General features: G+C 41.4%; 1 protein-coding gene across 1 annotated transcript in view; it reads left to right on the forward strand.

Annotated features, from left to right (window-relative positions):
• lpgat1 (lysophosphatidylglycerol acyltransferase 1) overlaps positions 1-17,640 on the forward strand; it is a 104,319-nt gene that overhangs the window by 64,080 nt on the left and 22,599 nt on the right. Inside the window, exon 6 of the mRNA XM_084083398.1 lies at positions 8,258-8,384. Coding sequence (XP_083939524.1) covers positions 8,258-8,384 — 127 coding nt within the window. The remainder of the gene's footprint in view (positions 1-8,257; positions 8,385-17,640) is intronic.

A 17,640-nucleotide genomic window follows, 5' to 3' on the forward strand; every position in this document is an offset into this window, starting at 1 on the left:
TCAGATTGTTCAGATCCCATTCCAATTGCCTATGACTGCCTTCCAAAGTTTGCAGGACCTGGTTAGGCAACCTGGCCTGGTTGAAACCTGTGCTCCGAGGAGCACACTTTTCTAGTGTATACCTTCCAGTGTGCGTGAACAGTTCCACAGTGGACCTATGAATAGAGTGGTACAGCTCTGCTAGGCCGAGGCAGCAACATAAAATCAGTGTGTCTCCGTCACAGCGCGTCCTCTGGGAGGGAGGTCTTAAAGGACAAGTCCGGACTAAAATAACATATAGCCTTTTCTTCCTACTTATATTGATCCCAAATGACTGGCCATGGTGTCTATTCGCAGAATTGCCCCTGTTGACCAGTTTCCCCAGCAGCCTCCATAGTATAGAGTGAAGCCCATAAGCATATATCGCTACTTATGCTATTTGTTGCTGTCAAACGTTTGAATCTGTTATTATTTATCATTACACATGCAAATGACAGAAGCCCTTAGCAAATAATGATTATTTATATAGTTTTTCATCTGGAGACCAGTCCCTAAATAAATACAACCAATGACTAGGGTTGTCACGAATCACAATCATAACATTTTTGTTTTTGTCATACAAGTAATTGCTATTTAGAATGTAACAGTTTTTGGCATTGAACATTGGAACGATACATAAAAATAACATTTCTGTTTGACTTTTAGGCTTTGTAAACAAACAATGCACAGGGCGGAGCTGACAAATGACTTAAATATACAAAGAAATGACTGACAATGACCGCTACCAATCATCAAAATAAATAATGTACTCTGGCCAAAATAGGCCATATTTAAAAAATGTATACGGAATGGAATGAAAATAAGGGAAAATATCGCATATAGCCGATTGATGCATTGTGAGCTTGTATATCAACCATTTCCGCTATTTTATGAAAATGGATGATTTTTTTTCAACACGGGAACGATTCGGACAATAATTCTCGCAATCATTTGAGATAATCGCAATCATTTTGCAGAATTTATGCAAAATGATCGTGATTATCTCAAATAATTGCGATAAGGTGACCCCCCAGACTTTCTTTCTTCCTTATTCTGGGCCTGTCATAATGGTTAACATTCTGTGACAATAGCTGATCTACAAGCTCACAACACAATGTGTTGTGTGGCATTTGAGCTTGTAGATTAGCTATTTTCGGGAGGAGATTGGGTGTATAGGGAAGAAAGAATGGACCCCTGTGGGACCTAGGTCAACAAATTATGTAGGGTTTTAGTGGTTCCTAATATGTCTGAGTCATAGTGTCAGGGGCTTTGTCAGAGTACCCGTTGTACCCGTCTGTCTGTGTCCCCTTTATGCCCATATATGGAGATATCTGTATCTGTCAGTCTTTGTCCCTTTTATGCCCACATATGGAGATTCATGATGTCATCAGTACATGTCCATATATGGGCATGCTGATATGCCCATACAAGGAGATCTCTGTATCTGTCAGTCCATGTCCCTTTATGCCCATATATGGAAAATTCCTGATGTCATCAGTATATGCCGATATATGGGCAATTGGGAATGCCCCCTTTTGTGCCCATATATGGAGCTGACTCGTGGGGGAAACAATTGGCATAACAACTAAATTGGGGATAAAAAAAAGCACACAAAAGAAACATAACAAAAAACAACCACACATCAAGGGTCCGTCGCTAACGTGCGCAGAAGGAAAGTCCCCCCTTTTTTCACTCACACAGGGAAATGTCTTTGGCTCGACTTCAGAATCCATTGGAGAGGAGCGCTGTCTCAGTAGTATTTTTTCAGCAGAGTGTTAGGAAGAGCACTATTGCAGGCTGGGTGACCCAGGGGCCCTGCTAAAACCCCCATGGTCTGCTAACGCAGCGCTCCACGTGCTACCGCCTCAGCACTAACACGCGCCTGAGTCTGAGGATGTCGAGAGGGAAGTAAAAAAAGGACAACAAAGTCGAATAAAATTACTATTTGATATTAACTCATTCAGTGCCACTGGACGTCTAAGACGTCCGTTGATATAAGCCCTGAGTGCCACTGGACGTCTTAGACGTCTATTTTTTATTTATTCATTTTTTAGAAAAAAATGTTCAGAACCCAAGATATGATGATTTGAAGATTTGCTGCTCCATTCACGCTTTGTTTAACTTCTTACTGAAAAAGCCTGTATCTCGGCTCCTAAGCACTTTCTTTTTACAATGAATTTTGGCTGTGGCACTCAGAGCCAAAATTCCATAAATAAGCTGGGCACTGAATGAGTTAAAGGGACGACTTCACCCATTTTCAGTTGCAAGTGTTCAACCGTCAGAGAGCAGTCATTTATCAGCTACAATTTTATATTGTTCCAATCCAGTTCCGTTTTTGTCTGCTCATTTATTTGTCATCCGTTGCTTATCCTGTGTGAGTAAATATACACCCGGCCACGTGTTTCGCCAATTGCAACTTGGCTTCCCTATTTTGGCCACTTCATGATATCACAAAAGGATATTTATTCAAAATAAAGATGAAATTGGGGGCATAAGGCATCTGCCCAGCTACGCTATAGCCTATATAAACTGTATAACTAAAAAAGTGAAAATAGCCGACCTACAAGCCAAATTATTTTTTTCCATCATTGGCCTTCATTGTAGTTTTTCAACCACTTCACTCATCCTCCATCGCTAGTGGAAACACGCGATCGACGCGGCACGACATGGCACGGTACTATAATGGGAAAGTACCTGTTGGGTCTTTGATTTTGGGGTGTTTTTTTTCCTCTTGCCTGCAGGTCAGTGGTGGAAAGTAATTAGGTACATGTACTCAAGTACTGTACTTAATACAATTTTGAGGTATTTGTACTTTACTTGAGTATTTCCAATTTCCAATACTTTGACTTCTACTCCACTACATCTCAGAGGAAAATATTGTACTTTCACTTCACTACAATTATTTGAAAAATGTAGTTACTAGTTACTTTGTAGATTTAGATTATTATTACAAAACATGCATCAACCACTTCAGCCCTATATACATTTCGGCCATTTGAAAATAGCAGATCTACAAGCTCACAATGTGTCGCGATGCAACGCATTGTGAGCTTGTAGATCGGCTATTTTCAAAAGATTTTTAGACATTTGAAAACTTGAAATGGGACATTCTGCATAATGAGTACTTTTACTTTTGGTACTTTTAAGTACATTTTTATGCCAATACTTTTGCACTTTTACTCAAGTAAATTTTGAATTCCGGACTTTCACTTGTAATGGAGTATTTCTACATTGCAGTATTGATGCTTTTACTTAAGTAAAGCAATTGTGTACTTTTTCCACCACTGGCGGTCGGTCAGTGCCGTAGGACTTGACCTTCCCTTTGAATGTAGATAATAACATTAAAGTGGGGAGGAGGGACCGAAAGACCGCAATGTCCCCGGCTGTCCTCTGCTGTTTGTCGGTGTGCATAGATGCATGCATGCATTTGCATGTGCCTGCGTGTTGCTGGCTGATCAAAAGCACAGGACTCTCTCTCTCTCTCTCTCTCTCTCTCTCTCTCTCTCTCTCTCTCTCTCTCTGACCCTGGCTGATGCTTTACAGAGGTTTACAAGTCATGCTGACTTAGGGCTGGGCAATATTATATCCATATCGTGATATGAGATGTTTTGTGAGCTTGTATGTTTTCTTTTTTCTTTTTTTCAACATAATAAATGATCATTTACGCTATCGTTGCAATATCGAGATATTGTCTATTGTCTCTGTGTGAGTCGGTATACAGTAGTCCTGTATGCTGACTCATACAGAGACGGACACAGAGACAGACACAGAGACAGACACAGAGACAGACACAGAGACAGTTTAAATTGGGTCCCAAGATTCCCTTCCAGGAAATGGAGGGTAAAAAGTATACATTTCTATTTGAAACGTAGCGTAGTGAAAGTCATGGGGTAAAAAAAAATCACACCTGTGTGAAGGTAGCGGCGCCTTTGATATATTTTGTCATAGATATGTGTTTCTACTAGAGAAACAATATTAAAAGGCTTCCAGTGGCACTAAATAGTGCCATTGGAAGCGAATCACCAAATGCATTCCAAGGTAAGTGGCAAAAACTGATCTGTCATAGCTGATAGAGTGGGTACCTAAAAAATAAACTTTAGGTACCCACTCTATCAGCTTCTATCTTCGTAGCTTTTTGTAGCAGATATACAAACTTCGCGCTCTATACCTTTAGGCTCTATACCTTTAGGTATAGAGCGGATATTAGCCCTCTATACCTGGCTTTTGCGTCAACGTTCTGATTGGTCAGGCTCGCCAAGGTTCTGATTGGTCAGGTCCGTCAACGTTCTGATTGGTCAGGTCCGTCAACGTTCTGATTGGTCACTATTCATGACATCACTATGTTACTATTCATGACATCACTATGTCATGAATAGTGACCAATCAGAACGTTGACGGACCTGACCAATCAGAACGTTGACGGACCTGACCAATCAGAACCTTGGCGAGCCTGACCAATCAGAACGTTGACGGACCTGACCAATCAGAACCTTGGCGAGCCTGACCAATCAGAACGTTGACGCAAAAGCCAGGTATAGAGGGCTAATATCCGCTCTATACCTAAAGGTATAGAGCGGCTAGCGCCGCTAAAAAGTACAGTACTCAAGTAAATCGTCTATGTCGGGGTGGAAACCTCATTATGTCCAAATCAGTTACTTTTCAGGATTCAAATTCAAAGCTGATCAGATCTGCTTCTTTTTTATGCTTTTGTGTGACGCTGTAGTATGATCAAGTCGGGCGTTAATTTACCGAAAAAACACAAAGTTAGAATGTGGAGATAAGAGGTTTCTGCCCAACAAAATGTACTTGGTTACTGTCCCACCACCACTGACGGTAACATACAGTCTTCAAGGCGTGCAGCAGCAGCAGCGTTTCACGGCTGCAGCTCCTTCACGCCCGCTCCTTAAAAAAACTCCCTGGCGGTCCAAAGGTAAAGGAGCTGCGTCCGAGAGTAGCTACGGCTAGCAGCCCCCTTATCTCCTTCCTTTATAACAACCAATCAGAGATCTCCCTACCCCCCCCCACCCCGCCCTTCAGGAGGATGATGGGGAGGGAAATACGGTGGTGACCTTCCTGGCCGCGTGATTGGCCCACACGGTGGCCTGATGGCGCGCCCAGACATCTGCCAGCGTGTGTTCCTTCCTCCTCTGTTAGTGTTTACTAAAAGGGCACGGCTCCTCTCTCTCTCTCTCTCGCTCTCCCTCTCTCTCTCTCTCTCTCCTGTGTGGGTTTTTTAAACATTTGCTCCAGTATTGTGTCACTGCACGGGGAGCCTGTGTGGTGACACTTTTTGGCACGGGGCCTGGTTCTGTGGGCAGGGACGCTTTGCAGGGGAGAGCAGAGACGATGGCTTCGCCTTTCAGCGCAGAGGTATCCCATTACCCCCCTGCCTCGCAGGGACCTGGGTTACTATAGTTAAATAAAAGTAACAAAATAACTTAACAACTAGAGTTGGAGGGAAGTGGAAATAAAAATAAACCAAAAACGAGGCTTTACACAAAAAACGTAACTAACTCAAACTGTTTTTTTTTTTGTTTTCTTAGGGCTTTTTATGCCTTTATTATGGATAGGACAGTAGGCTGACAGGGAAATGGGGAGAGAGAGACTCGAACCTGCAACACGCTGTCAGGCTACATCACAGCCTAGGTGCCCGGACTGCTACGCCAGCGGTCCGGGCTCCTTAAAACTAACAAAAATCATAGAGAAGATGCCCTCAGTTTCAGTCTTTGTCAAAAATATTCAAAGATTGAAAAATAATTGTAGATCTACGCGTTGTGAGCTTGTAGATCTGCAAAGAAAAACTAAACTGAACTAGCAAATCCGCAAAGCGAATTAAAACTAAAAGCTGAAATTGAAAAGTCAAAAGGAAATTTGAATTTAAAAAAATGCAGGAAAAAAAATGCAGAACTATAAAAACCTTGAGATGGGGGCTGTGCCGTTAGCCTGAACTTCCTCAATTTAGTCAGTTTGGTTCCTAACTATCTGTCATTTAGCTGGGGACCCCCCTGGATCTCCCCCAAGGACGCCCGGGGGTCCCCGGACCCAAATTTGAGAACCACTGTTGTACGCATTGCCAGTACGCTTCAGAAGTACCTCCACTACTTTTTTTTTACACATAATATAAATAGATAAATAGATATTTAACTCTCATTTTAGAATGGAAGTCAATGGGGCTCTGATCGGGCAGAAACCGATATGTAGCAATGACGTACTGTATGAGTAAAAATGATTAGTCGGGCAGAAACCTCTTATCTCCATATTCTAACTTTTTGTGGGGGTTTTTTTTTAGCTTGTAGATCTGCCACTTTTTGATATTTTTCAATTTGAATCCTGAAAAGTAACAGGTTTTGGACATATGAGGTTTCCATACTCAACAAGTGTACGATAAGATGACTGACGTCGCAGGCTGGCCCACATGAAGTCTCCAGATCCACATTGGAGTATGTAGGTCTGGACTGGAGCCATTAGATAATTCCTTATCAATACTGTTATGCAGATATCAGTTGTAAAACCATTCTTGCTTCCTCATTCCAGGGATTAGATGCCTGTACAAGGTGTCTGCACTCTGCACACACCCACACCACCATAACTCTGACCGTCTAGACTATAGACGGACACACCCTAAAACACTGCTACATTAAACTCAACATTTACAGACCTGCAAGGGTTCTTTTTGGACCCCTGGTGGTCCCCAGACCGGACGTTGAGAACCGTTGCTCTCTAGACCAGTGGTTTGCAAGCGTTTTAGCTCCAGATCCAAAAGAGAAATTTGATTTATGTGTTTATTTTATTATTAGAACATTTGTTTTTTGTTTTTAAAATGTTCTGTTTTTTTTATTTTTTTTATTATATTTAAAAAATCACACCCAGTGTGAAGTGGGCGGTGTGTGGTCATCACAACATGACTCACTTTAAAAAAAGGATAAATGACTTTTTTTAAAGTCCATACTGCTATTCATAGGGCTGCACATGTGTCATGTGTTTCTCTAGCCAATCACAGTCCTGAATTTGCAAAGTCAGCCAATCACATTACAGTTAGTGGTGATGACACTAGCTGTAATGTGATTGGCTGATATGAAAAAAGTATCGATTTGCATTAACAATGGAAGGGTTAGGGGGTACACAATTTTTTTGGTCGGTGTCCAAAACTCACTTATAGGGGGCGGCTACACCGCCCCAAAAATCACACCCAGTGTGAAGTGGGCGGTGTGTGGTCATCACAACATGACTCACTTAAAAAAAAGGACAAATGACTTTTTTCAGTCAGCCAATCACATTACAGCTAGTGGTGATGACACTAGCTGTAATGTGATTGGCTGACTTTGCAAAAGTATAGATTTACATTGACTGTGGAAGGGTTAGGGGTGTAGACTGCGTTGTAGACTATTGGCCAATCACGGTGCAGGATTGGTCAGTGTCCAAAACTCACTTATAGGGGGCGGTTACACCGCCCTAAAAAAAGTAGGAAAAAGTTATATTTACTCTGCGACTCAATGTGTCTTGCAACCCAAAACTGTCTAAGAGCCAGCAGTGCTCTAGTCTAGACGGCCACACCCCTAAGATAAACAGGACTTTCACCTGTGGGTGAGACTGGATGCTGCTCAGGTTTATGTGGGTTAGTGCCCTTTGTCTTGAAAACCTTCCTTCAGTGAGTTACGGGAGTTAGCAAGAAAAACGTTTTTTTTCTAATACCAAAGCCAAAAATTACAGACCTACAAGCTCACAATGAGTCGCCTGGATCTTTTACTAATAAACCTGACTGTAAAACTTTTTTTTTTCACCATAAAACAACAATTTCTCTTGTAAGGACCAGGAAAATCTTCCTTGCGATGTCTATTTCTCTTCTATTATATTTTACTATACTTGGCCCTCACAAGTGTGTACACACACACACACACACACACACACCTACACACACACACACACACACACACCACAAAATGTGACATGAATCCTGCAGGCTTTATTAAACAGCATGGAGGCAGCTTAATGGATGAGGCGAAAGGCTGGAGATTCCTAATTAATCATTGTCCCTCGTGCAAAAAAAAAGAAAAAAACTATCTTCCATTATTTTATATCAAAGTGTGTGTGTGAGTGAACTCAGAGCTGACACTGCACACCACACAGCTTACATCAACTTTTATTTTTTTTTATGTTCGCCTATATTGACATAAGTACACCGGGTTGAAATTGGTTAACCTAACTCTTTCTCTGCTTCTGTTTTTCCTGCCAATGACAGGTAGCAAGTGTAAAGGCCTTCAGTGGGTGGTGGATGTGACCATAGCGTACCCCAAAGCACGGCCCATGGACATTCAGACCTGGATCTTCGGCTACAGGCCTCCCACGGTCACACACGTGCACTACAGGTAAGGATGAGGCACGGATAATTACACACTAGTAAGAAGACACTGATGCTGGCCTACAAGGCAATCCAAGGCATGGCATTTGGACGTGATCCAAATCTGACATAGCCTTCTCGATCACTTACATCAGCGTACACAGGAATGCTGTCAGAGCCTTTGCTAAAACAGTGGTTCTGAACCTTTTCAGGCCGCGAGACCCCCAAAATAATCATATTTGAACTGGGGACCCCCCAAAATAATCATATTTGAACTGAGGACCCCCCACCCTTATAAGCACTTGGAGGCATTACATTTGGTTTGACTCTGTTCCACAGCTAAATATTGTGAAAATAGCCTATCTACAAGCTCACTAGATAGTCTATTTTCAATTTGTTTGCCTCTTTCTTATACTATTTGACATTTTAGCCAATGTTTGACCAGCTTTTATAGTATAGTTTGTTGATCAATTGTGATGCAGTAATGGTCTTTTTGAGGTATTAAAAAAGTCTTAAAAGTCATTAAATTGTCACTTCACTGTCACCCGGGGACCCCTCCAAAATCATGTGGGGACCTCCCTGGGGGTCCTGACCCACAGGTTGAGAACCACTGTGCTAAAACACTCTGGACAAAGCTCCACACGTCCGAGACTCTTCTCCCTTCTGGCTCCCAAACTGTGGAACAAACTCCCCATTGCAGTCAGAACTGCAGACTCACTCCCAATTTTCTGCCATAGTCTGAAAACTCACCTCTTCAGACTCCACCTCACCCCCTCAGCACTTGACTTGTGTCCCTTCTTGTCAACTTTTTGTTCAATAGACACTAGGTTACAATGCAGATATTCCGTGTTAGTCAGTTGTTCTCATGCTTTGGTTTTGTAGTTGTGTTGTTGTTGACTAGAGTTCATGCTTACTCACTCTGCTTATTCCGATCTCGCACTTCTCAAGTCGGTCTGGATAAGAATGTCGGATACGGTTTTAATTGTGATCAAGTTTACGCCTAATTTACCCTAGTTGTGATTTTCTAGATCTCCTATTTTCGGTGCGCAACCCATTCTAAATCGGCCTTCAGTAAAAAGGTGAACCTACTTTAGGTACCTTCATTTATCTCCTGCTTCTCTGCACTGAGAGAGGAGCGATGACATTTAATGAGGTTGAGGAATCAGTTTCAAAGCCACGCTGCTACTAGGGCTGTCACGAATAGATTACACATTTAAGTTGACGATTAATTGTCATTCAAATAATTGCGATCAACTATTTAATTGTGTGTTTGAACATTGAACATTGGAACATATGAAGCCTTTTAGGCTTCGTGATCAAAGATTGCACAGGCCAGATATGACAAATAACTGAAATATAAAAAGAAATTATTGACGTGTTAAGTCATTTTTATTCATGTAAAAAATTGCAGAAATAGCTGCTCTACAAGCTTACGACGCGTTGTAAGCTTGTAGAGCAGCTATTTCTGCCATTTTTAATATTTGAAAATGTGTGAAAATCTTTCAACATGGAAACGATTATGACGATTACGCAAAAATAATTGCGACTATCTCAAATAATTGCGATTGGACGATTATGTAATAATTGTGACAGGCCCTTGGACAGCACAGCCCAAATAGTTTCTAAAGCACGGTTATCCCATGGTAACTTTAGCCGTTAGCTAACTGTTTACCATGCAGCCATTTTTAATTAGGGCCGGCGCAGCAGAAAAGGGCAATGTGTCGTTCTGTGACACACGAACAACAATCTGAAGACACGCCGCCAGAGAAAAACGCTGCCCTCCATTATGACACCGCCACAAACTGGATTCTCACTCCAAAGCCTGTCATTCACAAACCAGGAGGCGTGAAAGAAATGAGATCTTAACGATTAAATGGTTTATGTAATAGAATGTCACGCGTGACTTCAATGAACACAAACTGTTTTCCAAAATGTGCACAAAAGTAAGCTGTATACTTAAGGATAAGGATAATTCCTTTTAACAGGTCGTTCATGAAAGTCCTTGCGGTCTTGTTTCCAATGAGAACCTGTGAGCAATTAGGGGTTAAGAGTCTTGCTCAGGGACAAATTTCATTTCATCGACGCATGCTGACCTGGCCTGGAATCAAACCTGGGGCAACCAGGGCCTCTGGCTCCCTAGGCAGGCTCACTAACCATTCAGCTATGGCCGCCCCTAGTTGGTTTTACTTGGTTTTGTGTAACCCATTAAGACCGGGAACGCATCTGTGTGTCATTTTTAGATGTCTTTGGCATCTAAAAATGACACACTTTTGGAAGCAAAGATTTCAGTTACAAATGTTCACTTTTAAAATATATATATTCAAAGATTTGCACACACTTTCAAGATTTTTCAAAAAATAGCAGATCTACAAGCTCATAGCGCGGCATGAGCTTGTATATCTGCTATTTTTGAATAGCCAAAGAAATCAAAAAATGACACACGACACGGGCTGCGTTCCCGGTCGTAATGGGTTAAACTACCAAGTTTTAATTCCACAAGAGGAAGAATTGTTTGTTTTTGTTTTGTTTTATTTACTTTATGCTGGTATCAGGTGTATTTTAGATCATATCTCCTGGCATGAGAAAAAAAACATACTTAGAAAGTTATGGGTCCTTGTAAAACCTGCATATTTTATTAGGAAATTATTCTTCCAGATTATTTAAAATGGAACTCATTTAACACTGTTTTGCTGAGACTGGTACCGGAAACAAAAAACTCTGGCTGGACTGGGTTCTGGTGAGCCTTCCTCTCGTGCTGCTGTGGTTTTGTCATGTTACCTAAGCTAAGGGACTCGTGTTACGAGCAAGTGGCATCATAGTTCTATAATTGAATTAGAGCTCATCTCATGTTGGCACGCAGGGACGCTGACACACCACACTACTTGAACCCCTGAACATGTGACTCTGTAGCGTCTGTGTTGTCCAGGGGTGGAAAAAGTATTCGGATATTTTACTATTTTTTAAGTAAAAGTAGCAATGCCACAATATGAAAATACTCTTGTTACAAGTAAAAGACCCGTGTTCAAAATGTTACTTGAGTAAAAGTACAAAAGTATTGGCATCAAAATATAGTACCAAAAGTAAAAGTACTAAAATGATGAAAATAGCCTATGTATAAAATAGGCCTAAAGTGGTTAAAGTATGTTCTATAATATAATAATTTATATCTGCAAAGTAACTTGTAACAAAAGTTTTCAAAGAATTGTAGTGGAGTAAAAGTACAATATTTGTCTCTGTGATGTAGTGGAGTAGAAGTAAAAGTACTGAAAATTGGAAGTACTCCAGTAAAGTAAAAGTACCTCAAAATTGTAAAAGTACAGTACTTGAGTAAATGTACTTAGTTACTTTACACCTCTGGTGTTGTCCTGTACTTTTGGACCAGGCACTAGTATACAACCCCTGATAAGCAAGTTTATATTCAGGGCACACCTGCAATTATAGTGTTTATTGTAATTATTGCTGTCCTTTTTCTGTAAGTGGATCATATAAGATGAAAAGCAATTCCAAATCAACATAGAACTCTTTGGGCCCTATCTTCTGCCATGGCAGTGCAATCATCACTGCTATCTTTCAACCGTCGCAGTTGTAATTTTTATGCCTGGCGCCCACGTACTGCCAAAATACCAAATGATCTTGCGCCTATTTAGCACCCATGGGCGTGTAGGTCTTAAAATGAGGTGTGGTCTGGAGGAGTCAGGTCCAGTCAGGTCGCACTGCTATCTTAAACACAGACTTTGCGCTAAGACCAGCATTTAGTTGGTCTTACTTTCTTGTGCACTGTCAGTGCGGATATTTCCTTACTATTAAACAGCACATTATTGTTAATAAGATGTGCCTGGGTGATTTACAATGTACGCACACTGATTGCAATCAAAATCCATCCAATTTCAATACCACACTCACAACAATTGAAGTGACTATTATTCAAGCACTTAATTCTTCCTTAATCCTATTAATAATAAAAATTGAAAGTTGCCACTGATTGTCTGAAAAGTGTATTTCCGTAAGTAGCCTGCCTATTTTATTGCTGATATAATGTGTGTTCAAATACCTCTCATCATGTTAAAATGTGGTGAATTGCCTCCTGGCAGTCTCTGTAGCTACAGTAAGGTCATCATCAATATCCACATGGGGCTCCGAGGACGGCGCGTGTTCCCGCTGTGTCTCTATCATGCTTCAATATTCAGTTTAAAAATAACTGAGCATTGAGTTGAAATGTCAAGTTATCAGAGATGTCTCTTGGACATGAGACAGGCTCCTGACATCACTTTATCACATTATTAATGCTACTCCTATAGATGGTGGAATGCAATTTTCCTCAGCAGTTTGCGTCTCTTCCAATTTGCTAAATGTGTCGTTTAATTAACAGTGCGCTACGATGAAGGCGCACCTGCTTCTTAAAGGTAATGGGAGCCGACTCTCTGATTGGTTCAATTAATGCCCAAAACACACCCATGACTAAATCAGACTCTAAATACAACCCTTTAGCGCCTTTTGCCGACCTTTAGCGCCCAGAGAGGCACCGACTAACTAGCAAAATTGGAGGGAACATACCCCTGATGCAATTGACGACGCGCGCCATAGATGGTCTAAATAGGGCACTTTGTATTTGTAATGGTGGAGAGAAAAGTGACAGGTCAAAATGTATTTCTCCTTCCCAGCAATAAAAAGCAGTTGACTTAAATCAACGCTGTGCTCTTTTTATGTGCATTTCAGTTTATTGATGCTGATGGTTATCATAGTCTATAGGAACTAACATTTTTTTTACAGTACAATTAGAATAATTCCCACGATGCATTTTGGCAGGCAAGAACCAGCCTAGTATATGTCCACATTGTCTATGGCTGCCATTCCATAAACCTGACTCATACAGATAAAATCACTGTGTTTTGCCATAAATGACGTGAACAAGAACAATGCCACAGTTGCTCAAAACCAGGAAGTACTGTAAAACGACATCACCGACAGTAAACATTTCACTTCAGCAGCGTTTCAGAGACACAGGAGAAGTCCTCCGTTTTATGACTGCTAGTGAAACATTATCCCTACAACAAATATTGTCGTTGTCGGGCAGAAACCTCGTATCTCCATATTTCAACGTTTTCCGTTTTTCCGTAAAATGAATGCCCTACCACAGCGTCAGTCAAATGTAGCAAAAACTAGCCAATGCATCGCGCATGCATTTCAGAGGCAATGCATGCGTGATGCAAAGGTAATGCATGCTTGCCCTGGTTTACCTGGTTCATGTCCATGTTGCTAATCCCCATTGGGTGTGGATTATACGGCGTGTAGGACTTGGCGTGAGATTAACGTGTTCCTCTGTTGCATCACCTTCACATGCTAGATGAATGGGAGGAGTGTTAGTCTTGTGGGAGTGGTCCTCTCCACTCCTGCCATGCGAGAGTGCAGACTAGCCGACACCAACTCGGGACTACGTCACTGGGTCTCGAGCTCTGTCTGCAGTGTTGTCAGCTCTGCTGTCCCGCCGCAGTGTGTCTACGTAGGTCTTCTACGATTGCTTTGTCATGGGTTGGCTCCCACAGTGTCATCTTGCTCGCCACCAGTTCCCGGGAGCCTGACTCCCAGAATTTCTTAACCCTTTAACACATTGACTGCCTAGATCGAGTTAACTCGATATTACCGTTTCATCACTTGCCTGCCAAGATCGAGATAACTCGATTTTAGCCAAAAATTTTTTTTTCCAAAAAACATTTTTTTTTTTTTTTTTTACCCAAAGACCAAGGAGATATGAATTTTCGAAGATCTTTACTCTCATCCACTTCCTTGTTAACTTAAAACTTTAAAATTTTGTATCTCGGCTCCTGAGTACTTTTTTTTTCCAATGAAAAATCTCTGGCAGAAGACTGCAAAAAATCTGAAATAATTCTGGCAGTCAAAGGAACTGTGTCATTTTTAGATTTGAGCTAAAAAAAAAGCATTATTTTACACTTGGGGCTATTCAAAAATAGCAGATATACAAGCTCATAGCGCGGCACCGAGTGCCGCGCTACGAGCTTGTAGATCTGCTATTTTTGAAAAATCGTGAAAATTTGTGCAAATCTTTGAATATATATATTTTTAAAGCGAACATTTTTAACTCAAATCTTTGCTTCTGGAGGGTCCCTGGAACAACATATTTTGATGGGGGTCCGCGGCCAAATACATATAATTTTGGGGGTCCTTGACATGAAAAAGATCGAGCACCACTGATATAGAAACATACGTTTTTCAGAATACTGTTGAGATTTAGGAGACATGTAGAATCGGCTTCAGGTCTCAATGGGTTAAGGACGAGGCGACCCTGGCAGTTCATCCATCTCTCTCTGACCGTGTCTGTCACCTGTAGTCTTAACCCTCTGTGTGCTTCTGTTGTACATGCATGTTTAGTAAGTTGAGGTTGAGGACGAAAAATAAAAGTGGGATTCAGGATTCTACAGCATTGTTTCCCAAACACACCCACAATGGGCCGTGGACCTGTGTGTAAGGGTCACCAAGTAAATGTCCATTTCTTTTTCGGTTGACACATCGGTTGCTCAATTGCCAATGCCGATTTCGTCACAGCACATGCACGGTACAGACATGCACGAGTGTAGCCAGGTTTTGCAGGAGAAATAAGCAAAGAAAGTCTATGAAAACAAGCTCAAAAGAAGCGACTAGGCTATGGCTATTTGAAAATAGCCGATCTACAAGCTCACAGCACGTTGCTATGCGACGCATTGTGAGCTTGTTGATCTGTTACTTTCAAAAAATGTAATACAAAATATTTTTAGATGGGGGGGGGGGGTCTGTGGAAAATTACTATATGGGGGTCCTTGTGATGAAAATGTTTGCGATGAAAATGTTTAAGAACCACTGTTGTATAAACAACATTAGGAAACCCAAATAAGCAACTACACTTTAGTTTAGAAACAAGCCCAAAAAAAACACAACTACCAATATTTATAAGCGCCGACTTTACAGACACAAACAAGCCCACGGTCACTTATAATAAGCAGACATGGCAACGTTGACGTGCGCACACACATGGGACACGGGACAGCACTGGAGCTTAGCACAGAGGCCCGCGCACGCCGGCGCACGGCGTACAAGAGGATTAACCTGCTGATTAAGGAGAGACTGTGTGGGCGTGAGCGTGGGCGTGCTCATGCATATGCATGAGTGTGTGCACGCTGACGCATGATGGCAGCTTGCTAGAATAGAATAGAGGGCAGTTTAGCTGTGAAGTTGCAGATTGGAAGAGAAGTACTAAAGTTGCAGTAACTTCTATTTGTCTCAAAGGTCAAATCAGCCAAACAATTAACTAGAGAACAGATGTACAATTAGTGCAATATCACTTTTATGTTGATAACCCATTGGGCTGGCCAATTGAAACACTTAAAAGCCCTTTTCATCAGTTTAATTCTTTGCGTAGTTACTGCACTTTGACTTTGTACTAGGGCGGTACAGTCAAAGGAAAGAAAACATACGACCTGTGCAATAGGCAATAGCCTGTAATCACAGTGGCATTGCTATGAAAACCATCGCCATCTAACATCAAAAAGAGAGTCACTCAGACACTGTTGCTCTTCGTCCTGACCAAGAGCAATTGTGGGCTGAAAATGTGGCCTAAATTAATTAAAGGTGCGTTATGGGATATTTTTTGTTGAAATCGCTACAGAGTGTTTGCCCAGTAACAACGGTCTATATGCCTCTCCAGCTATTTGGTAAACAGAAAATAAATTTTCAGGTCACGATACCTAATCTGGAGGGAGAAATCATACAGAATTGCAATTGGAAGTGGTGACACAAAATAATTAGAAGACAAAATTGGAACTGGAACCCTGTAAAACTGAAGCTGTTTACTAAAGCGCTGGAGAGTGTCACTTACAGCTGACACTGGCAGCAATAGTGTGCAGGTCTTCTTTTATGTTCCCTACTTGTTTTGGACTTAGTTATATAATATAACTAAGTCCAAAACAAGCAGGAAACATAAAAGAAGACCTGCACACTATTGCTGCCAGTATATAGTATTGATGTGTGTGTGTGTGTGTGTGTGTGTGTGTGTGTGTGTGTGTGTGTGTGTGTGTGTGTGTGTGTGTGTGTGTGTGTGTGTGTGTGTGTGTGTGTGTGTGTGTGTGTGTGTGTGTGTGTGTGTGTGTGTGTGTGTGTGTGTGTGTGTGTCTGTGTGTTTAACTTTGAGCTAGCTAGAATAGAGTGGTCCAGGGATGATGTGTTTCTGTGTCAAGAAGCAAGAAGTTAACACCTTCTCTGGTTCTTTCCACAAAGGCCAATGTGATTTTTGTACTGGATTTTTGATTATTGCCTAAAATAATGTTTTACATTTCGTGTCTGTGTTTTGGGGCGACAAACTTTGCCCGTCTTAGTATAGGCGTGGTATAGAGTCTGTACTCAGAACAGCAAGTAGCGGCGTATGCTTGGCAGTGTTAGGATGTCAGACGAGTGAGTGTGCATATGATTACACTGAGACCCAAAAGAGACATTTTATGCTTCCCCAGGACCCAAACTAGTAAAAATAGCAGATGATGCGTTGTGAGCTTGTAGATCTGCTATTTTCACTAATTTTTCGATACTAGGAGCAGTACAATTATATTTACAGAAAAACGGGGGGGGGGGGGGGGGGGGGGATTTATTTATTTTGGTAAAAGTACAATATTTGTCTCAGAGATGTAGTGGAGTAAAAGTATTGAAAATTGGAAATACTCCAGTAAAGTAAAAATACCTCAAAATTGTACTTAGTTACTTTATACCACTGCGCTTTAGGATGTCAGAGTGAGTGTGCATATGATTACATTGAGAGGTGTGTGATTCACCCATCTGGAGATGCTGCTCATCAACCGCTTCAGATTTTCTGATATCTCTCTTATAGAGCGACTTGTGCTTGAGAGTGTTTTCATGGCATGGTGCCGGAGGGGACAGTTGTCTAGAACAGGGTTGGTCTCTATCTCTGTCCCCAATCACAGCACAGCAATAAAAAAAACACAGCCAGTGCAAAAATACCATTGACTTTAGTCCAAGACCAAAATAGCAAGACTCACCGTCTCCGGTTTACTTCCCGTATCTGTGTGAAGTAGGCGGACGCCTTTTTTTATTTTTATTTTTTATTTTAGATTTTTTTTTGGCTGTTTAAAAATAGCAGATATACAAGCTCATAGCGCGCGCAGCACTGAGTGCCGCGTTATGAGCTTGCAGATCAGCTTTTGTTTTTTTATCGTGGAAAATGTGTGCAAATCTTTGAATGTTTTTTTTAAAAATATTTTTAACTCCAATCTGTGCTTCTGGGGGTC

This window comes from Gymnoscopelus microlampas (genome assembly GCF_963454915.1).
Source record: "Gymnoscopelus microlampas genome assembly, chromosome: 16".
In the NCBI taxonomy this organism is placed as follows: domain Eukaryota; kingdom Metazoa; phylum Chordata; class Actinopteri; order Myctophiformes; family Myctophidae; genus Gymnoscopelus; species Gymnoscopelus microlampas.